This window comes from Leptosomus discolor, chromosome 2 (genome assembly GCF_034619465.1).
Source record: "Leptosomus discolor isolate bLepDis1 chromosome 2, bLepDis1.hap2, whole genome shotgun sequence".
NCBI lineage: Eukaryota > Metazoa > Chordata > Aves > Leptosomiformes > Leptosomidae > Leptosomus > Leptosomus discolor.
Window position 1 is genome coordinate 24,739,658 of NC_141392.1, and position 20,090 is coordinate 24,759,747.

General features: G+C 43.4%; 1 protein-coding gene across 1 annotated transcript; it reads left to right on the plus strand.

Moving 5' to 3' along the window:
- Positions 1 to 48: 48 nt before the first annotated feature.
- Positions 49 to 13,616, plus strand: ERLEC1 (endoplasmic reticulum lectin 1). The gene is made up of 14 exons (XM_009953781.2): positions 49 to 216; positions 976 to 1,080; positions 2,303 to 2,383; positions 3,278 to 3,355; positions 3,503 to 3,566; positions 5,363 to 5,403; positions 7,712 to 7,935; positions 10,341 to 10,470; positions 10,903 to 11,064; positions 11,685 to 11,744; positions 12,230 to 12,354; positions 12,709 to 12,786; positions 12,986 to 13,061; positions 13,367 to 13,616. The coding sequence occupies exons 1-14, from the start codon at positions 49 to 51 to the stop codon at positions 13,436 to 13,438; spliced, it is 1,464 nt and encodes a 487-aa protein (XP_009952083.2). The 3' UTR covers positions 13,439 to 13,616.
- Positions 13,617 to 20,090: the final 6,474 nt, after the last annotated feature.

The following is a 20,090-nucleotide window of genomic DNA, read 5'->3' on the forward strand; positions in this document are numbered from 1 at the left end:
CGTGGCGGCGGCGCTGCTGCCCGCTGCTCCCCGCAGCCGCCGGCCGGCATGAGGGGGTGCCGGTGCCGGTACCGGGTGTTCACCCCGGCCGCGCCGCGGGCCCTGCTCTGCGGTCTGCTGGCGGCGGTAGCGGTGGCGGAGGGCGGGCGCACTCTCCCTCAGCTCAGCGACGACATCCCCTTCAGGGTGAACTGGCCCGGCACCGAGTTCAGCTTGGTCGGTACCGGGGCGGCGGCGTCCGTGGGGGTGTGAGGGGTCTCTCCTCCTCCGCGGTTTCCCTCACTCGAGGAGCTGGGCCGTCAGAACGGGCAGTAGGGCACGCCGGCGGCGGGAATTTGGTGCGGCGGCCGGCGTCCCCGCAGCTTGGCGGCTGTTTTTGAAGCCCCCGCCGCAGAGAAAGGGATGTTGTTTGGGTTTGGGGTGTTCTCGGCGTAGCCTCGCCTGGCGCATCACCGCCGGTTCTGGCAGCGGTGAGAGGCAGTAAGTGCGCGCAGACGCAGCGGGCCGGAGGGTGAGCGCTAGGCCCTGACCTGAGTCTGGGAAAATCCCTGGGAGATCTGCCCTGAAAGTCCCCGTGGGAATGGCTGGCTGCAAAATGTCATGGTTGGAGGGGTGTTTCTCTAGTAAAGGTCTTTCAGAAGAACTAGAAGTATGTCAGCAGGGGTAAGGTGAGCGTGGAGGAGAGTGGGGATGTGGCTGGAGGTGCAAGGATTGAAGTAAATGAAAAGGCAAGCAAGTACTGGCAAGCAGCTTCGAGCTTAAAACTTGCCAAAGCCCAGTCTTCTGCTGGAATTAAGACCTAGGAAATACTCATTGAGTCATTAGGTTGGAAAAGACTTCTAAGATCATGAAGTCCAACCGTCTGGACCACCTGCCCTATGAATTGACTGTACCACTCATGAATTCAGGGGTGTTTCTAACAAGTAGCATGAAAAAAACTACCTGACTAATCCATAGGTTGGCTGTTTTTTTTAGCCTACAACTGGTGTCCTGTACAAAGAGGATAACTACATTATAATGACCACTGTGGATAAAGAAAAATATAAATGCATACTTCCGCTGATAGCAAGTGGCAATGAGGTAAGTTCAGTCAAGTCTTTTTTGTAATTATAAACAGTGGAAAAATCTTTACAACATCTTCACAGTTCATTTTTTTTTTCCCAAAAAATAAAGGCTTTTCTTTTTTTACCCTGTAAAAGGAAAATCATCTACAGAATGCTTCACAGTGTCAGAGTTTGTGGTAGATGCCCTCACTTTGTATTACATACTAGCTCTGTACTAAGTGGGGCCAGTCTGAACAATCTTGAAGTCCTTACTTGGCAACAAGCAATTGCTCTAATGTTTTGTTCATTGGTAGGTCTGTCACCGATTGGGACATTCTTCTATTTTAAGCAACATTGTCAAATTCTAGGCCAGTAAACAACTATAAAGGTTGTTAACACTGCTGTCATGATCACTGTATCTGAAAATACTATCCTAGTAGTACTTCTGCCACCAGTAATTTTTATTCTCTGTTATCGCTTCCACAATTGGAAATCTGAATGCACAATCTGGGGTTTAAATTTAAAAAAAAAAAAAACAAAACATTTGTTTGTACAAGAGAAGGTAGATCGAGGAGGCCTTTGGTGAGGTTTATCGTTGGTCATTTGTTCCTCCACCAGTTCATTTTTTTCACACCGTGACAGTTTGCACAGACAAGCTGTGCTGCTGTGGCAGGCAGCTCCATTTTGACATAGCCCTCATCCCTTAAGTGACTGACAGCACAGACTGCTTCAGCATAGGTGAGAAATCCTTAGTGCTGAAGAACTTTGTGTGGAAATCTCTTCATGCACGTTTATAGAGCAAAAATTACGCAGAAGTAAATTTCCACAGTATTACTTAAGCTATTTTGATACATTTTTTTAAAATTACATAAAAGCTGCATGTTGTTGCAGTTACACTGCATCAGTATGGCGTCGGCATTGACTATCAGGTGCTGTTTTCTTATTCACAGCCCAGGCTGCCACTCTGGACATGTGCCGGTTGAGAGCTCCTACTCTTCTGCCACGTGTGTGTTTTTTAAACCACAGACTTTTCTGTTTTGACTACTTTTTTTTGTGACTTTTGTTTGCCCCTTATCTTTTTTTTTTCTTTTTCTTTTTTTTTTCCCTAATCACCACACAGCTCCTTCAGGGTGGGAGTTAATGAGGTTTTATACCTTTGAATTTTGCAATACGCTTTTTTTTTTTTTACTATTGCAAATGAATTTTAACTGACCAAACTACTATTAATTTTAATGTAATGAAATATCCTTCTATTCTAGGAAGAAGAAAAGGACTATAAAGGTCCTACTCCAGGAGAATTGCTGGAACCTCTTTTTAAGCAAAGTAGCTGTTCATATAGAGTATGTTATTTCTGTGTTGATAATTTAAATGCTAATCAAAAGTTTACAATCCAGTCCATGTCAAGGTTTAGTGTAGTAAACTATTTGGGTTAATATCTCTCAGACTTCAGGTACTAATCAAATCCAAAATAAGGTCTCTACAACTTTATGACTGTATCTTAAAATTACTGATAAAATTCTGAATAATTGAAGACATCAGGTTTCAAATAAATTGGGTTGCTCTAGTAGCAATTTAAAAAATGTGGATTTAAAACACTTAATTCCAGGAGCCAAGCCATAATGTGTGACAGTCTGATGAAAAGCATTTCTTGGGAAGTGTTAGAAGACGAAAAGAAAGATGTTTATAGAGATTCTGGAAGTTTTCCAGTCTTTTATCAACTGTTGTCCCAGTTCAAAGACACGTCGTGCGTTAGAGGAGCAAGACTAATACCAAACAAGCTGGTACTGACAACCAGAGACAGCAAAAGGGGCCAGATTTTATACCTACACAACATCCCACACAAGTCCTTGAGGATGGAAGAGTGGGTCAAGCAGAACTGGTAAACGGCCCGTGTCTACGGCAGTTGCCCAAACCAGTCTGTGCTGAGTCACTGCAGCTTAGCCCCGGTGGTTTGGGGTCAAATTTAGTCTTTATATCTTATTTATTTTTTTTTTTTCTCCTGTGTTTTATCTGGTTGAAAGTTAAGGAAACTTTGCCTGGTATGTTTATTTAGAACGTCATCAAAATACTTGGGGAACACTGAGACTATCCACTGTGCTATTGTTTTTGAGGGTGCCCAAGCCCACCTGCTTGCGCTGCGTTTCATTGCTGCAAAAGCCAAAATCTGGGGGAAATTTTTTTGGGGGGAGGGGTTAATATATCTAAGCATAGTTTTTTGTTTTTTTTTTTTTAAGATTGAATCTTACTGGACTTATGAGGTCTGCCACGGAAAACACATCCGTCAATATCATGAGGAGAAGGAAACGGGCCAGGTAGGGTTCTTACAATTTAGTAGTCTCAGCCCCCCTTTTCCACTGGCATGTTCATGCTTAACTCCTCTAGAAGACTTGAATTCCTGTACCCTTGAAAAGGTGTGGAGAAAGGTGACTGAAATCTGTTTTAACTTCTTTTGATTGTAGAAAATAAACATCCAAGAATACTATCTGGGGAATATGATGATGAAGAACCCATTATCAGAACCAGGTTTGTCTTAGATTATTTTTTTTGCTGATGCTAATTTAATTATTTGGTTTTTAATTATTATCGTCTGAGAGATGTCCTGTAGAAAACTGATTCTCAGTGTAATAGAACAGAATTTTGTAGATTACTCATTTTTTACGAAATTTATTGTTTTCAATTAATTCCTTTTAGCATGTCATGTTACATCTGCCCTGTCAGTTTTGCCCTGGTATCTGTCTGATTAGATTCACTAATCTGCAATAATTAGTGTCAGGGAAAGAAAATACGTGATATAAGAAACAGAACCAATACTTGACAGACCAGACTCTGATAATATAGGCGGCTGCCACTCTTTGTTTGGGTGGGGAGAAGTGTCTTTCAGACTGTGAGCAGAGAGCAGAGTGTGCAGCCCATCTTGGGCTCTGCTATTCTGTACTGAAATGTAGTCTACAAACCCAGACACTTACAGCCTTTGCAGGTAGATTTGATCCTTGGAACTCTTTGAGAGTCTTCTTTTTTTTTTTTTTTTTTTTTTTTTTATGGATTCTGGTGCAGACCTTCAGAAATACTGAAGTGGGACTTTGGTGGAAATAGGTAGCTGAGTCCCAAACTCAAACTGCAGTTTAGAAAAACTAATGTTCTGAGCACTTGCATTTTTTGCTCGTAAATTATAGTAGATGCTGGAAGTTCTGTGGCGGCACCTGCCGGTATCTGCTTTCCTGTGTGAGCTCTTTGGTAGTATATTAGTCCAAAGAACTCTTAAAAGTCCACAGACTAAGCATTCATTTGTCAGAGCTGATAGAAACAATAGAAAAAACATCATCTAGATGTCTGGGTTTTTTTAATTCTAGGCTAGCGTATAAGAGGTGGGCACCACCATTTTTATCTTCCTAAAGGTGATTAACATGAGTGCCTCTGTTGCTGAGGGATATTAACGCTATTAATCTCACTGCTTTGAGTTCCCACCTGCAGCCTTCAGTTAGGTATCTTAGTCCTGAAAAGACACACGGCTTCAGAAACTGCACTGTTTGGCATTTCTTTATTAGTGTTTGTTTGTGCTGTCATTCATCCTGTGCAGAGATGGCTCATTCTCCCTAGATGCTGCTGTACAGAAAACAAAATGTTTGAGTTACCAATTCTTTTGTGGGGCTAGATGCTGAAGTTACATATGATGAAACTTCAAGTCATCATATCTGAATCTTTTAGGGTGTTGACCCTCGGTCCTTTCCGCTTAGGTGGCAGACTATTCTTTCTGAGCCTCCTATACAGCAATTCACACTGCTTCTCTTAAAAAAAAAAAAAAAAATAACATAGACGGTTTCTCAAGCCATTGTAAGCTGTGGTTACTCTCATGATCGTTAGTGTGGCGTGCAGCCTGGCGTCGCTCCTTCCTACGAATGTACCCTCTGAGGCTGGCTAGCGGGTGGGCTGAAGCATGTGCCTGTTTACTGTCCCAGCCTGTAATTCACTCACTTTGAAAAGAGCAGTCAGCTGCCCCTCAAAGAACAGCAGTAGTGATGTGTTCTTCTGCCCTGACTGGCCTTCCTGTGGGGCTAGGGCTGGATTTGGCCTGTCCTGCAAACTCTAAATTGTTGTAAGATGATGCTAACTCATATTTTGTTCCGTTTGCTCTGGACCCCAGATCACTGTTTATTTCTTTTCTTTCCTCTTTTGCACCTGTGAGTTCACGAAATTGACTCTTGGCAGTGTATACACAAAGTACTACCAAATACACAAAACATACAAACTTCTCTGTATGTAATTTAATTTTATTTCAAGTTCACAGACTTTATGCTTACCTCATTCTTAATTATTCCTAGATCAAGAAGAGAAGGAAAATCCAAAAGAGAGTGCAAAAGAGGCAAGTGAAAAACATCTATTTTAACTTTTGCCGTCAATAGTGGACGCAATTTATATATTATGAGATTATGTAATTAGTTCACGACCAAAATGAGCATCAAAAAATGAAACACTATTCCTGAGCTGCACTCTTCTCACTTTGGATTATCAGTCCGAGCTCAGAAAGCTTAATTAGTCTAGCTAGTCAAATTTCTTGCCCTTCTACATATTTACATTAAAGTTATGCTAATCTTAAATGAGATGAATTCTGTACTCTTCTATGAAGACAGCACACACATCCACAGAGTCACATTATGGTCTAGGGACAGTTATTTTTCCAGCTACATCAGAGGTCCCAGTTCCCTTAATGACACTTTTGTGCATTTTGAGTAGGGAGAAAGGCTTAACAAAGTCCTACAGCACAAAATCCCTGCAAGGTTTTGTAGCTGACTTGATGACCCATCCCATAAAACTCGGTGCTTCCCTTTCCATTAGAGAATTTTTCCGTTTACGCCCCAGGACTCCATTCTGAGTTACTAACTTTATAGCAGAACAATGGAAGCACCTGAAGCATGTTGGAGTTTGGGATTAGTGATAAATTTGACTTGTGGACAGACACACGCCTACCTTCTTTCCAGTTAGCCTTCAGTTTAATTCTGAAATAAAATTTCTGTCTCCACATTCTTTGTAATGCGAATTTACGTAGCACAGAGTGGTTCTTCTGTAGTGGCTTTTGGAAAATATGCCTGAGGAGTGTTTTGGAGGTAGTTGGGGGAGCAGACCCAAGTCAGAATGTGGCCTATTCTAACGGCAGCAGCAGTTACGCCCCTTTGAAATTAAAGAAAACTAGGTTCTTTGTAGTGCGACTTTTCTTTCCTATTATTTCAGAGGAAGTTACATCTTTTACTGACTTTTTTTTTTTTGACAGTATTTATGATGTACATACACTGCCTTGGTTTCAGTCCATAAAGAATCGAGACTTGTGTGCAATTTGTGTGGAATCTCTAGTGGTGAAAGAATAGATAAAACATCTGGGTGGTGCTTAGAGTAACCAAAAACTCCTGCAACTAGAGATTTATCCGCAGTCCTGCTGGGCTGCCTTTCAGCTGTGTGCAGACAACGGCTATCTCTGTTTAGATTTCTTGAGTAGTTACCTTCAGTGAAATGCAGAGGCATAATTTTTCAGTTTTTGAGGAAAAATTACTTGTTTCATTCAGAAAGACGGAAAGGGAAGGCAGCTCTTTTGTACGCAACCAGAACTTATCCTCATTTCCCACCTTTGACTGGATATTGACGTACAGAGTGGGTAAGTGACTGGAAGCCAAGGAGCACCCGAGCAGTTAAGCTGCCGGCATGTCCGTCCTTTAGCCTCAGGAATGTCTCATCACTTTGTGATGAAACAGTTTTCAGGAGGAAAGAGTCTGTGACAGGGTAACATGGTTTGAAAGCCAAAGTAGGTGAGATACAGAAGGGTCTGAGGTCCCCAGGTTAGTGTCCTGACCACAGAAGGTACCACTGCCTTTTAGCACAGGGCCCGGTTTGTTGTGCACTGAAAACCTTTAGTAGCTCCAGCGACACAGCTGGAAAAAGGTCTGGTTTGTGGGTTCCAGCGTGGCTTTTGCACAAACAGAACTTTCGGTACCCAGGAGCTTTAGCTGCTTCCAAGATAGGAGCCAGGAGAGAGACTTGTATCAGTTTGGGGAATTCATTTCTTAAAGTGGAAGCTGGATGAAACACACGAAGGAAGAAGTCTGAAGAGAGCTTACTTAAAGAGTGCACCAAAGTGGGATTTCCTTTGTCTGCATCGTTAACTTTGTTAGGCACACTAATGGGTGGTGTGGGATCCTCGGGATAAGGAACCACCCGGGCTGGCTGTGCCGAGAGGTATAGTGCAGGTATCGGGATGACTTTGCGGGGGCATTTTTAGATTCTTCATGGTGAAGGTAACGTGCCTGGCTCAGACTTGAGCTGAGTCTGGCAGAGCCACTCGCACCTCCCTGTCTCACAGACTCCAAGGTGAACACGCCTGGGCATGGTGCTCTTCCAAAACATTGCCCCCAGCTGGCAAGCTTTCTTAGGACTGAAATGTCAGGCGGCCTGGGCAGAGAAACCAGCTGCTTTTGCAGCCGTGCAGCTCAGTGCGTTTGTGCAGCTCTGTGCTGGGGGTAACAAACGGGAACACAGTTGGGTGTTGCAGAAACACCAAGTGGCTACAGAGGGGCTGGTGTCAATCCAGTAGTGCTGGCTCTGCACAGTGGATAATATTTTTTGTTTCAAAAGAGTCAAAGGACCTTTACTGTGATTCGTAACTTTCACTTTCTTTCACCTAGATACCTACAAAAAATATAGAAGGGCAGATGACCCCATACTACCCTGTAGAAATGGGAAACGGCACACCTTGTAGCTTGAGACAAAACCTACCCAGATCAAGTACAGTGATGTACATCTGTCATCCAGAAGCTAAACACGAGATTCTTTCAGTCGCAGAAGTTACAACCTGTGAATATGAAGTGGTTATATTGACACCTCTCTTATGCAACCATCCTAAATACAGGTACGGTATTCAAATTTTGACTAACATTATCACTTCAAATTGTCATTAATTACCATATTGCGTATGTGTTCATACGAGTCATGTATCCAGCTGTGGGCTCTGGTACAGAGCTATGACACTCGTATGTGCTTCTTTTGGCAAGTGCAGTTTTGCCAAGTCTTAAGTTTCCATGTTAAGTTGCACAATATTTGCATTTTGTAAGTCTCTAGTGACGGATCCCCTATGAGAAGCAGACAGGAAGTATAATTTTATTTGCAACAGGTAAGTTTCTAGCCCTGTCATTCCAGAGAAACACAATCTAGGGCATTAAGGCTGCAGGCAGATTAAGAACACCCTGTTTCCTCTTAGTTTATGATTTAAGGTCTTGGGGGTCATCTTCACGGTATTCAAAGACTGCAGATCGCTTATGTGCGTTGTATGTGTGCATAGACTTCATCTTCTCCATTTTCAGAAAAAAGTATGGTCTTCAGCTGTAATTTTAACATTTATTTTAGTAGTACTCCCAACTTAAGGAGCTCCCATCTGTTTCTGTCCTGCCTTATTGCTTTATCTTCAGCTAAGTCATTTTCTTATGAAGAATTCACAATTTCAGTGTTATTTTCCAAAAATCCAGTTCTCCTCTTCCCCCTCTGCCTTGTCCCCGAATTGCACCATGCAAGGAATACCCTTAGTCTCAATGGTACAGATTTTTGACCTTTCAAGGAGTGTAAACAGAATTGCAAAGTGAATATGACCTACAAGTGAAGGGGGAAATACTGGACAGGAGTTTGGAATTTCCTGTGTATGCAGACGTCCGAACAAGGGAGTACTTAATCACTGTTCTGAAACAGGCAATAAAGTCTAAAGGACAAAATCCTCAATCGTGCATTTTATAAACACTTGCCAGTTGGAGTAAATAATTTATACTATTGTTAAATATTTAGTATCAATGATAGATTTTCTCACGTAGAGAGTTTGGTAATACTATGTTAACTGCTGCGCTTATCTATTGCACTACTATCTGTTTACTATTTGAGCTTTTTAAACCCCTGTATCAACAGAAAAATAGAAAGTGCAAATTGTTCTATTGTTTGGTAAGAATAGAATCTTGAGCCACTACCTCCTTCCAAAGGGGAGGCATGGAAGGCCTCCTGGCCACTAGCAGGAAATACTTAAAATAAACATACGAGATCTGTATTCTCCCACTTACATCATCTTAGTAAATAAAGATAGGTGGAGATAGCAGGCAGGAAATGCTGCTCACTAACGATGCTTTTTCACTCAAGTGCACTTTTCCTGTCATGTGTTCCTGAACCAGCACCGAGCAGTACTTTGCCACCAGCGCTTTTCCTCTACACCCATTATCTCATCCAATAACACACTTGCATTAGCTCAGCGGAAGTATATCCAGTAGTTTTAGTACTTGTTCCTATTTGGGTACGATTTGACTTTTTTTAAGTTGGTGGGAGTTGGGGACATGGAGGAAGGCAGTGAAAAGTAATATTTTTCTAACTATTAGTCTTATGGTTTTTTAAATTCAGATAAAACTAGGCTTCTTTGGTACAGGGCTTATTTAATCTAGAGTGCAGTTACTATTTAGGAAATGTTTTCAGATTCTTTTAACTATAGTGGTGATTGTTATACAGCTATGGCAGTGAATTACAGACTCATCCTGGGAGGAGGACATCACAAAAAGCTACCTCGCCGCTGAAGCAGTATCTGCATATTTGCTTTGTGAATAACCTTTCTCAAAAGAGGTTCTCTTTGATGGGATGAGCAATGAAAACTGAACAAACACTCCATTTGTCAGCGTGGTTTTCATCCTGATGTTCGCTTTCCTTTGCTATTTTCTGTTAAGGTTTACTTGGTGTTGTACTGAGGCCTTCATTATGTGAACTAAGGAGAAAGCTGTGTTAACTCCGCTTCATCTTTTCGCTTTTTCTTTCCTGAATAAGCTGCTCTTTGCAGACGTAGCTCATGAAGAGAGTGATAAAGCAGTAGTGGGTATAGGTGCGCGTGGAAAGCCATACATGTCAGATGGTATAAGAATGCGTTATTTTAGTTACATAGGAACTGCATCTGTCAAGTTTAACCTTTGCTGTTTCCTAGCTCCTGAGAGCGTTCTGCGGGGCCTCGGTGCTCCATTTGCAGTACACGTGCAGTGCCGTTTGCCTTCTAACACGCAGCTTTTTCCAGTTGCCACAGAGGGGTGAGATCGCACTGCCAGGTGTCTGGCAGTGTTAGGAAGGAGACTCCTGGTAAAAGTGTATTTACAGCAGTCGTGGAATGGTGGAGCTTTGGCTGAGGCGGTGCAATTATGAGAAAAAAACATCACACCTCAGCCCAGCTCAGTCAGGAAGTTACTGCGATAAAAAAGTATGTCTTTAAGGTGTGATAAGTGACGTATTCCTGACTTGTCTGGACAGGTTCAGGGCTTCCCCTGTGAATGACATCTTTTGCCAGTCCCTGCCAGGATCCCCACTTAAACCCCATAATCTGGAACAGCTGGAGAAACAGCAAGAAATGATGAAGATGCCTTTTAGAAGGGTTAAGGAGGTAGGATTTGTTTAATTTTAAATAGCAAAACATTTATTTTCCATGTTGTAACACGTACAGCTTTCAGTTCTGTGGAATAAGTTCTCTTACCCAAATATGTGAGACCACATCTGTCTTTCAGACTGTCTTTAAGCTTGTTGAAATTGTCTGTACCTTACCCTCTTTGGAAGGAAAACAAAGCAAGTAAGTTTGGGCTGCTAATTTAAAACTTTTGTAACCTTCGTAGCCTACAGTTTAGAAACGTGTTAAGTTTTTGACTTAGGATTTTTTTTTTCAGCTATGCTGAAGACAGTGAAAACAGTGACAAAATGCTGTCATACTTTTCCCCACAGCCTACTTCACTTAGTATTAAGTAACTTCATACAATTTCTAAGACTTTGCAAGGGCCATATAAAATCTAAATAGGTGTCTTTGTGTATACTTTAATTTCAGGAAGAAATGCATTCAACAAAAGAAGAGAAATTTTCTTCCATTCATAAGCCTGTTGCTGTTGGAAGCCATCAGCTATTAACCGTGGGAACAACCCACATCTCCAAATTGACCGATGACCAACTCATAAAGGAATTTCTTAGTGGTTCCTACTGCTTCCATGGGGTGAGAAAAAAAGCTATGCATTATAAAATAGCTACTCCTTAATTGCACGTACTGGTTTATGTATTTGTTTAGTTTTTCCATGAACTCTGATAGTTGCACGCCTAATAACTGCCTTTCCCTGCATAGATAGAGAGAAGGCTTATGTATCAAAGTCTGTGCCCTTTAATCTTTAACCTTTCTTTTGAATCACAGAATCACAGAATGTTAGGGGTTGTTGAGACTCATTTGAGCAGACAGTGAAATTAAAGTCGATTGTGAGAATTGTTCAGTGCTAATTTTGTTAATGAGAAGGTAAAAAAATGATAAAACTTACTCAGAGAACAGCCTGTCTTTGAAAGAGGAAAGTATTTCTTTAAAAGATGAATAAATAATTTAAGGAATTTACTCCTGTGTGGCTCTTCTGAGAGTCTTTGCTTAAACTCATTTATTCCATCTCTTGCCTATGTCAATTAGTCTAGTAAGAGATTCTGTCTCAGTGCAAACCTTGAATCAACATACTTAAGGAATAAGTACAGAATTTTACAGCTAAAATAACCAGGGGTTTGGGGTCTGGGGGAAATGGATGGGGTGGGTTTGGGGGTTGTGTTTTGTTTTAAGGCTGAGATTATACGTCTCCCTAGGGTGTGGGTTGGTGGAAGTACGAATTCTGCTACGGCAAATACGTTCATCAGTATCATGAGGTATGTTTAAATATTTTATGTTCTACCACTAGATGGGTGTGGGGGGAAAAAGGGTTAGAGAACCTGTCTACGATTTGAAAAAAGAAACATCCTTTTCTTGGCTGATCGACATCTCTGGTTTAAGAAGTCGGATTTCAGAATATAAATCCTCCGTGTGCTGCCAAAGTTTGTGCAGGGGGATGTAGGTACCCTGTCAGGTAGAGCACGGTGATAATCAAAGCTGAAAAAATGTGGGTTTTTTGGTGGGAATGCTCTTCTGGTCATTGAAACACTTTAACCAGCTCACACAGCCTGGGTGGCTGTTCTGAAGAGACCATCAGCTTGACTCTTGACCCTAATACAACATCAGTCATCGTTTGTCCCACATGCAAGAACACATTGACAGTGGCAGGCTTGCTCTAGAAATTACATTTTACACCTCATTAAAATATCCTCACTGCTAATTGTATCATACCAGGTGTAATTATCAGCTTTTCCCTTTTTAGGATAAGGAAAGTGGCAAGACTTCCGTGGTTGTGGGTACCTGGAGCAGGGAGGAACACATTGAATGGTCCCGGAAGAATGCTGCTAGAACCTACTACCTTAGAGAAGATGGCACACAGACCGTCAGGTACAGCGACACTCACCACGATTACCTTCTGCAGTGCCTGAACACCCAGTTTACAAACAGATAGAATACGCTGTCAGGAGCAGGGTGTAGAGATTCGCCCACATCCCCAATCAACAAACAACACCAGAAAAAGTAATTCAACACTTTGGGTATGATGCAGAGGAAAAAAGTCTTCCAATAGCAAACAAGGATTTGCCCCTGCAATAACTGAACTAGAGCACGTCACTACTTTGATTTGTGTATTGGAGTTAAATATGTGAAGAGTGACGAGATACTGTATCACACAAGTTAGCTGTGCGCTTAAGAACTGTGTTTAATATTTCCAAACTTTTTGATTCAAATCTCCTATGGCAGGATGGTGTCTCATTTCTATGGCAATGGAGATGTTTGCGACTTAACAGACAAGCCAAGGCAGGTGACTGTGAAATTGAAGTAAGTTAACTTTTTTAGTAAACCGCTGTTTTGTGTCTCTGCTTCCTGTGTCAGAGGGGAAAGCCTCGGGTTTCTTCATAAAGCTCAGAAAGCCATGACTGTTAGCTTAGGAAATAAGATATAGATACTAGAGAAAGACGTGTTTTAATTTTGTGCTTGTTACGTGCTAAGCACTACACCATTTCTCTTCTGTTTTCAGATGTAAAGAATCCGATTCCCCTCATGCTGTGACCATATACATGTTAGAGCCTCATTCTTGCCAGTACATCCTTGGGGTACGTACAAAGACATACTTCAGTTCCCCATGGTCAGGTGCCACCTAGCAGAGGATGTCTCCAGGTGTTCGTTTAAAATAGCCCCTTCCTTCCGGTGGCTCTTCACAAAAGATCCCCGAGGTGGACTGTAGCCCACCCACGTCACTGCTAAACAAGCACTGCGTTGGTTTCCTACTGAATTTTACCAAGCGATGCTGGACTACGGCGCCTCTTGCCAGCTGTTGTCATTAATCTCACCAATGCTGTTGCAATTTCTTCTATTGGTGATTTCATAGTTGTTAATGTTTTGACCCCTTATGTTCAAGGTGGAGTCCCCAGTCATCTGTAAAATTTTGGATACAGCGGATGAATATGGGCTCCTTTCGGTGCCCAGCTAAAGCCCACGGAGCAAGCCATACCTGTCACCACCCCACCGGTGTTGTCCACATGAGCGCCCCGTCCGCGAGATGATGAGGGCAGAGAGATGCTTTCAGCCAACCAGCCTCACCAGCAGAATTCTACAAGATGAGGGACTCGTGAACCACTTTGTGTATAACTATGTGTATATAAGAGGTTATCGATAAACTTTTAATGATTAAAATCTTGTCTTGCACTTCCTGTTTGACTTGTGTGACACATTCTACAATTATTGTCATCATTAAGGTATAAATTACCAACTTTAAAAAGGCAAAATAAACAAGGTCCAGCTTCAAGTGAGGAGTCAACTGCCAACAGAATGAAAAAGTGAACCAACGCTTCTCACGCGGGAGCCGTCGGCAGCCACGACAGCACCAGTAATTGTTCTGCTGCCATAACTGTGTCCAAACACAAACGCTACCCCAGCTTGATGGCTTGGAACTGTATTAATGTCAGGCTCCTTCCTCACCTTGCCCCTCTGCAACTGTTATTTCTTCCCCAAGCCTGGGCTGCTTTCCAGGGCTTTTTTTTTTTTATATTAATGCTGTAGGGTTCATCTTCATATATTTATTTTGCTGAATGTTTTTCTGACATCAGTCAGATTTACTCTTTTTCTTCTAAGATGCTGAGGAATGATACTAGTGGTCTCCACGCAGCGCTTTTTGTGGCGAAGGTGTCCATATTAGCTAGACCGCTAGGCTGCTGATTGCCTGTGTTTGGCCGTGTGTGTTGCCTGTGTGTCCCAGTGGTTTCCTTGGCAGTGACAAAGACTTGGTACATCACCTGCCTCCTAACACACCCCACCAGGATGCAGGACCCTTCTCTGGTAGCACGCCTGCCTAGCAAATAACCATTTTTGGTGCAGGCACATGAACTTTTCAGTCTGCTGGCACTACGCATTCCTAGAAGATAATTAAAATACGACATAACAGCAGCATCTCAAGTAGATTTTCATTATAATTTTAGAATAGTAGTTTTTAAACAGGTAAGAAAAAAAGTCACTGGTTCGTAGCCAACACCCACCCTACCCTCAAGGATTCCCTTCCTTTGGGGGAAGGGCTGGCAGGAAGCCATTTCAGTGCTTTTACCAGGTGTGACATTGATCACCTGTGGTGTGGATGAGTTACTCCACATCATACACAAGATGACGTATAACTACTGTGCAAGGCATAGGAATTTCATAGCTGATGTCAGGCGGAACTCAAGACAGACAACTGGCATATGACTGGTTAAACACTGCCCAAAATTGGAAGTTAAACTGCTGGGCTGTTGCAACAGAACCCATTTTGTTGCCTCACAGAGTAGAAAACCAAAACGGCTGCAGCAGGATGATACAGCATTTACATTTGAAGTCATTGCTCCTGATTGTACCCTTATTTCTGAGGGCATAGCAATGTGACAGAGGAAACTGAAAAAGGGGGAAGAGTCTTTGTGTGAGACTCTCTGCCCTGGAAGAGAGTCTTCTATCCAGCTTTTTCCCCCCAGTCTTCTTGTGAAGCATTAGATAAATATGCACAAAGTTACTGAAGTTTTAATTCTGTATTTAGCCAGTAGCTTTTAGAAAAGAGAAGACATTAAAAGCAGTGTTCTCCCGACTTTGGATCTGTAACTTAGTTTCACTACAGTTCTTTTACATGCCTGAACAGTCAACTGAACCAAGGTTCTCATTAAGCAGCTAGCAATAGATGGCATGAACCTGGGCCCCATAGAGACCAAAGGCTGTCTTTGGCCACACTCAAGTGACTTGTGGCACAATCTGCAAAGCTTTCAGAAGGGCTCGCACCTCACCACCTACCCAGCCTTGGATGAACGTTCCAGCAGCAGCAAATCCAGCTGCTCTGTGACCCCTGAGCAGCCTCAATCCTGGTTCTGGACTGCCAGACGTGTCACTCGCTCAGGTTCACAGCAGCAAAGATGCATCCCAAGTCACCCTACAATAAGAAAAACACAAAGCCATGTTTAGCCTTAGCTGACCTAAGGTGTTTCTGCAATGGGCTGGCTGAATCCCCTCATTAAGGCTCTAATTAAGTAATGTGATGATAGTTTTATTTTGAATCCAGGCTGCCCCATGTCTACCTGGCTGCTCTTAGGAAAGGTGGTATAGACACAGTCTTAGTGCTGCGCCAAGCTCTTGAGCACCAAGAGCACAAGCCCCGAGTCTGATGTGGACATATGTGCCATGGTGCCCCGCTGCAGAACGCAGACACGCAGCGTGGGTTGGACGGCGTCAGGCTTCCTCAGCATCCATTGGGCTAGGTCATGTTAAAGGGAAGAGAAACCACAACATGCAAAGCCTTCCTGCACACCCCTCAGTTGTGGCAATCAGATCAGAGGAAAAAATAAAAATAATTATTTTGCAGAACATAAATAATTCCACTTCCCTACGAGGGAGGGAAGTCCCCAACATGATGGGGAAGCACAGCCTCTTTGACTAAGCAGCCACAGCACCTCAGTGTGCTGCTAATGTCAAATTTCATCATTTTATGAGCAAACCATGCAAGGCAACAGCCAAACCCATGAAATCTGTACCCATCTACTTCCCCTTGCACAGGAAGCAACATGCTCACAGATGTTCCTACCCCGCGTCCAAACTATCCACAAGCATACAAATCCACAAAGATACAGAACACGCTTTTCTCTCCCACCCTCTTCCATCTCTCCCCGACCAACAGCTGATCTGGGAGAGAACAACCAAGGTGGCGTGAGGGGAGCAGGGAAGATGCATGCAATGAACCCACAGCGCACAACAGACCACAAGTTGATATTGCTAGAAATAATTCGTTCCAACATAATTTTATGTTTTAACACATTCGAATCTAAAAGAAATGGACAATTGAGAGAATCTTGCCACTTCGACCCTCTCCCAGACAAGCCCTGAGGTGCAGGAGCCTGTCAGTACCCAAAAAAGGGGAGAAACAAACCTCTTCTGGTATGTGGAAAGCACAAAGCAGAAACTGTGCTGGTCTGCTCAGATTTGTGCCTGAGGTATTATGGAGGTTTGCTTCTCAGCCTGAGAGGGAGAGTTGTTCCTGTGCTCATTTAAGAATCATCAACATGGAAAATAATGTGAATGGCAGACAGCAAATTTGCACCAGTGGTAGTGATATCATGTGCAATTAGTCAAATGTAATTACATAAAAGGAAAGTAGATCTGGGAAAGTGAAACACGCCACTTATTGAACATATTTACTTCTGTGAGAAGAGTCCAAAGAATGATCTGGTCTATGTCCCAAAGCACAGGATTTATCCACACAGAAAGAACAAACATCAGTAACAAGCACTTAACAAACCCCCCAACTTACCTGCACAGGAATGCTTAAAACTCACTTGTGGGCTCCTCTGAACCAGTGTAAGAACGGCAGCACTCTCGTCTTGCCAAGATCTGCTGACTGAATATCAGAAGATGGAATTAGAAAGTTCTATAGATGATGAGAGTCATGTCATTATTGCCATGTCTTTGTTTGCGCTTCCACTCAAAGACACTGATCAAATATTGCAGCCATTAGACTTTAGACAATAGGGATTCATTCTAGAGCTCACTTTTAATTGTAATTTAAACTCACAAATTACTATTTAGCTGCAAGACTGGATCAAAAAGCAGAGAGAATATTTATGTAAGACATCTGCAGGGCTGATAGACACGGCTGAGAGGCATCGGTGGCTCAACGCACAAGCCAAGACAGTGCCTGGGAAGTTTCACTTAGTTGAGGGGGTGAAGTAAGATGATCGGTCTCGGAAAGTGCGGGGACAGTGGTTCAGGCTGGCTCACTTAGCAAAACTTTAGGCCTCAGGCTAAGCCTGAACCACTGTCCCCACAGGAAAGATTTTCTCAAGTGGTAAAGAAATGTGGGGTATTATTCCCTCTCCCTGTGCAGAGGCAGACAAGTGCATTTCCTGGTCATAAATATCTTATTTGTATAGCTATATAGATATGACTTACCCTTTCAGCAGGAGCACCCAAATCTGAGCCCACCTTAATAAGAGAAGCTCCTTTGAGGTTCGGCCTCCTCAAGACTGGTGCTCATCGTCTCTGGATTTGAGCAGGTCTTGCACAGGTTCAGCTCTCCTCCTTTAAATTACATTTCCAGCACAAAAAAAAAAATATCCCCTGCAGAGAGACAGTGGTGTAAGACCTGTTTCAGGAATGAAATTTCTTTATTGAGTCCTTGTGCGGAACCACAGCTCTACCTTGGTTCTGTTCTCAGCTGCCTTGCATGTACTTTCCCTACTCACTCACACAGACCTTTCTCGTGTGCTGCTCTTCCTCCACAATCCCCAGCATAAGAGGTTGCCCTCAAAAAAAAAAAAAAAAAGGAGAATAAATGAATATACAGAACGTGTGCTGGGTGAAACGAATGTTAGAATAATGCAGCATGTCAGCAGAATAATCATTCTTGTACCAAAAAATACTCTTTTCCACTTTGTCACTTTCAACCATGATTTACCCTCACAGCCAGCCAAAGAGACGTAGTCTGATGGGCCCCATGCTGGAATATAGCTGCTCCATCTTCCCAAAGAGGGAACCACAGACCGGGTTTCAAGATCAGCACAGCTGTATTTACATGAAGGAAGGAAGACTCATAGGGGAGAAATGGCTGTCTACAGGGGGTCACGGTGAAAACAGAAGCAAGAATCTTTCCCGACATGTCCAAAATGCTCTTAATTTCCTGTCTCTTCTACCAAAGCAAGTTAGGATCTGTCTGAAGAACAGATGACTTCAGGGCAGTTCCCAGAACCTGCTGGGGCAGGAAAGTGCCCAGTCAGACCAGAAAGGGAGCACAAACAACCTTAGGGTTTTCCAGCCCCCCAGGACTGGACAGGGGAGCCTCTGGGCTGCCGCAAGAGTTTCCACTCACTGGCAGTTGCATAAGAGTGGAAAAACCCCTCAATACCAGAAAAAGCAGAGCAGAGAACAGAGCTCTACACCTTGTGCAATCTGTTGACTCCTCACCCTGAATCAAGCTAGCTGCAAACAAAGAGTGTATCTTTCAAAGCAGCACTACAACCACTGAGAAAAGCTGCTGAGTTTTTTTCCCTAGTTAAAGTTTGCAAAAGGATACAATTGCTCACTTCGAAGGAGCACTTCTGGCGTGCAAGACCTCGTAGTTGCACATAAGGGAGCTCAATATAAAAACCTCTTCATCTTAGGAAACACTCCACAAGAAATCACATTACAGAAGAAAAGGAGTTTTATAACCCTGTGGTCATGCTTGGTGCTTCCAGACCTTCCCTGTGACGCTCGGGTAGGAGTGAAGCCAGCAGATACCAACGTCCAAACGTTACAACAACCAACTTCCACTTTTGAGTTTCCCCTTGGCAACGGGCTGAGCAGCTCCTGGTACCAGCACGATGGGGAAAACTTTACAGATTTCACTGGGAAGAAGGATCTCCAGCACAAAGCCTCCTCCGCCGGTCTCCCCCAGGGGAGCAGGGATGCAGACGCTGCTTGTCCCAGCAGGGCTGGGCATTTCCCGGGGGCATCCCAGCCTGCCCCGCTCCGCTCCTTGTGCTACAAAAGGCAGTGGCAGTGGGAGCCAGTACCAGCGAGGGAGCAGCGCCAAGGAGAGCAGGTAAAAGGGGGGTAAGAGGGATGGGGAGGGTTGCTGGAAGTATGAGGAAGCTGTTAGCTGTCTTCCAGCCTTAAATCTGCAATGCTTTGAACGCCCCGGGCGCTTGCTTACCCCTGTGATGCACTGGCTCCCAGCTGCAGGTTATTCCTGCTTGGTGCGAGGCGAGAGCGAGGGACGCAAGGTGGGCTGGTGGGGTCTTGCTGGCAGCAGGGGGTCCAGGGAACAGAGCGGGAAAGTCATCAGTGTCCCTTATCTTCAGTTAAACTTGATGGTCCCAGTCTGGTGGGCAGCAAAGGAGGCTACGGTAACACCAAGTTGCTCACTTGAAGGTAATAAATACAAGACAGGGACTGAGGGTGTCGGGAAACTAGTGACAGACAGACCTGGGGCAGGAGAGGAGCTGGGCAGGGGTGCTACCAGGCGATGGGAAGTCTCCAAAGATGAATGATGCACAGGCAGTGACCTCTCCTGGTGCAGGCTGCCTCATACAAGCCTTTGATACCGACTTTCAAAGCAAACTTACCCTTTTCCTTACTCTGACAGGTAAGGCTAAATAAATGGTCACTGGTAAATTCCTGGCAGAGAGCAAACCACCAAGTGGATGGGAACACAAGAAGATAACGTGTTCACACAGTTTTGTGGAGCTCCCTTGCAAGCTCACGTCTTGAACATGCTACTGAAGTGGCTGAACAGGTGTTGGACGGGTCAGACTTACGTGGTTGTTGTGCACCAGGATGAGAGATGTTAAACCCAAGTCCCAAGCAGCAGTTGCCAAAGTGCATTTCAGATTATGCAACGGAAAGATGCTTCGCAAAGGGGGCTCACTACCTGCCTGGGGTTGGGGGGAACGAATCAAAATTTAAAAAAGCAAGAAAAAAAAATCATTCAGACTTTATCTACAATGATCTGAAATGAACATCACTCTCCTTCGAATCATTCTCTGACACCATCTTTTAGCATTGCCTCTTGAAAATAAAATGAAGCAAGATGCATTTTTTTATGTAGATAAAAAGGGATTCATAGATACAACTAAGGAAACAATTTCTGTACTTGCAAGTAAACT

Bases quoted from the DNA above. Each gene is read 5' to 3' on its own strand.
- ERLEC1 (XM_009953781.2), top strand. From the start codon at position 49: ATGAGGGGGTGCCGGTGCCGGTACCGGGTGTTCACCCCGGCCGCGCCG. The intron at 1,081-2,302 runs GTAAGTTCAGTC...CTTCTATTCTAG, and splicing joins TGATAGCAAGTGGCAATGAG to GAAGAAGAAAAGGACTATAA. The intron at 10,471-10,902 runs GTAGGATTTGTT...CTTTAATTTCAG, and splicing joins CTTTTAGAAGGGTTAAGGAG to GAAGAAATGCATTCAACAAA.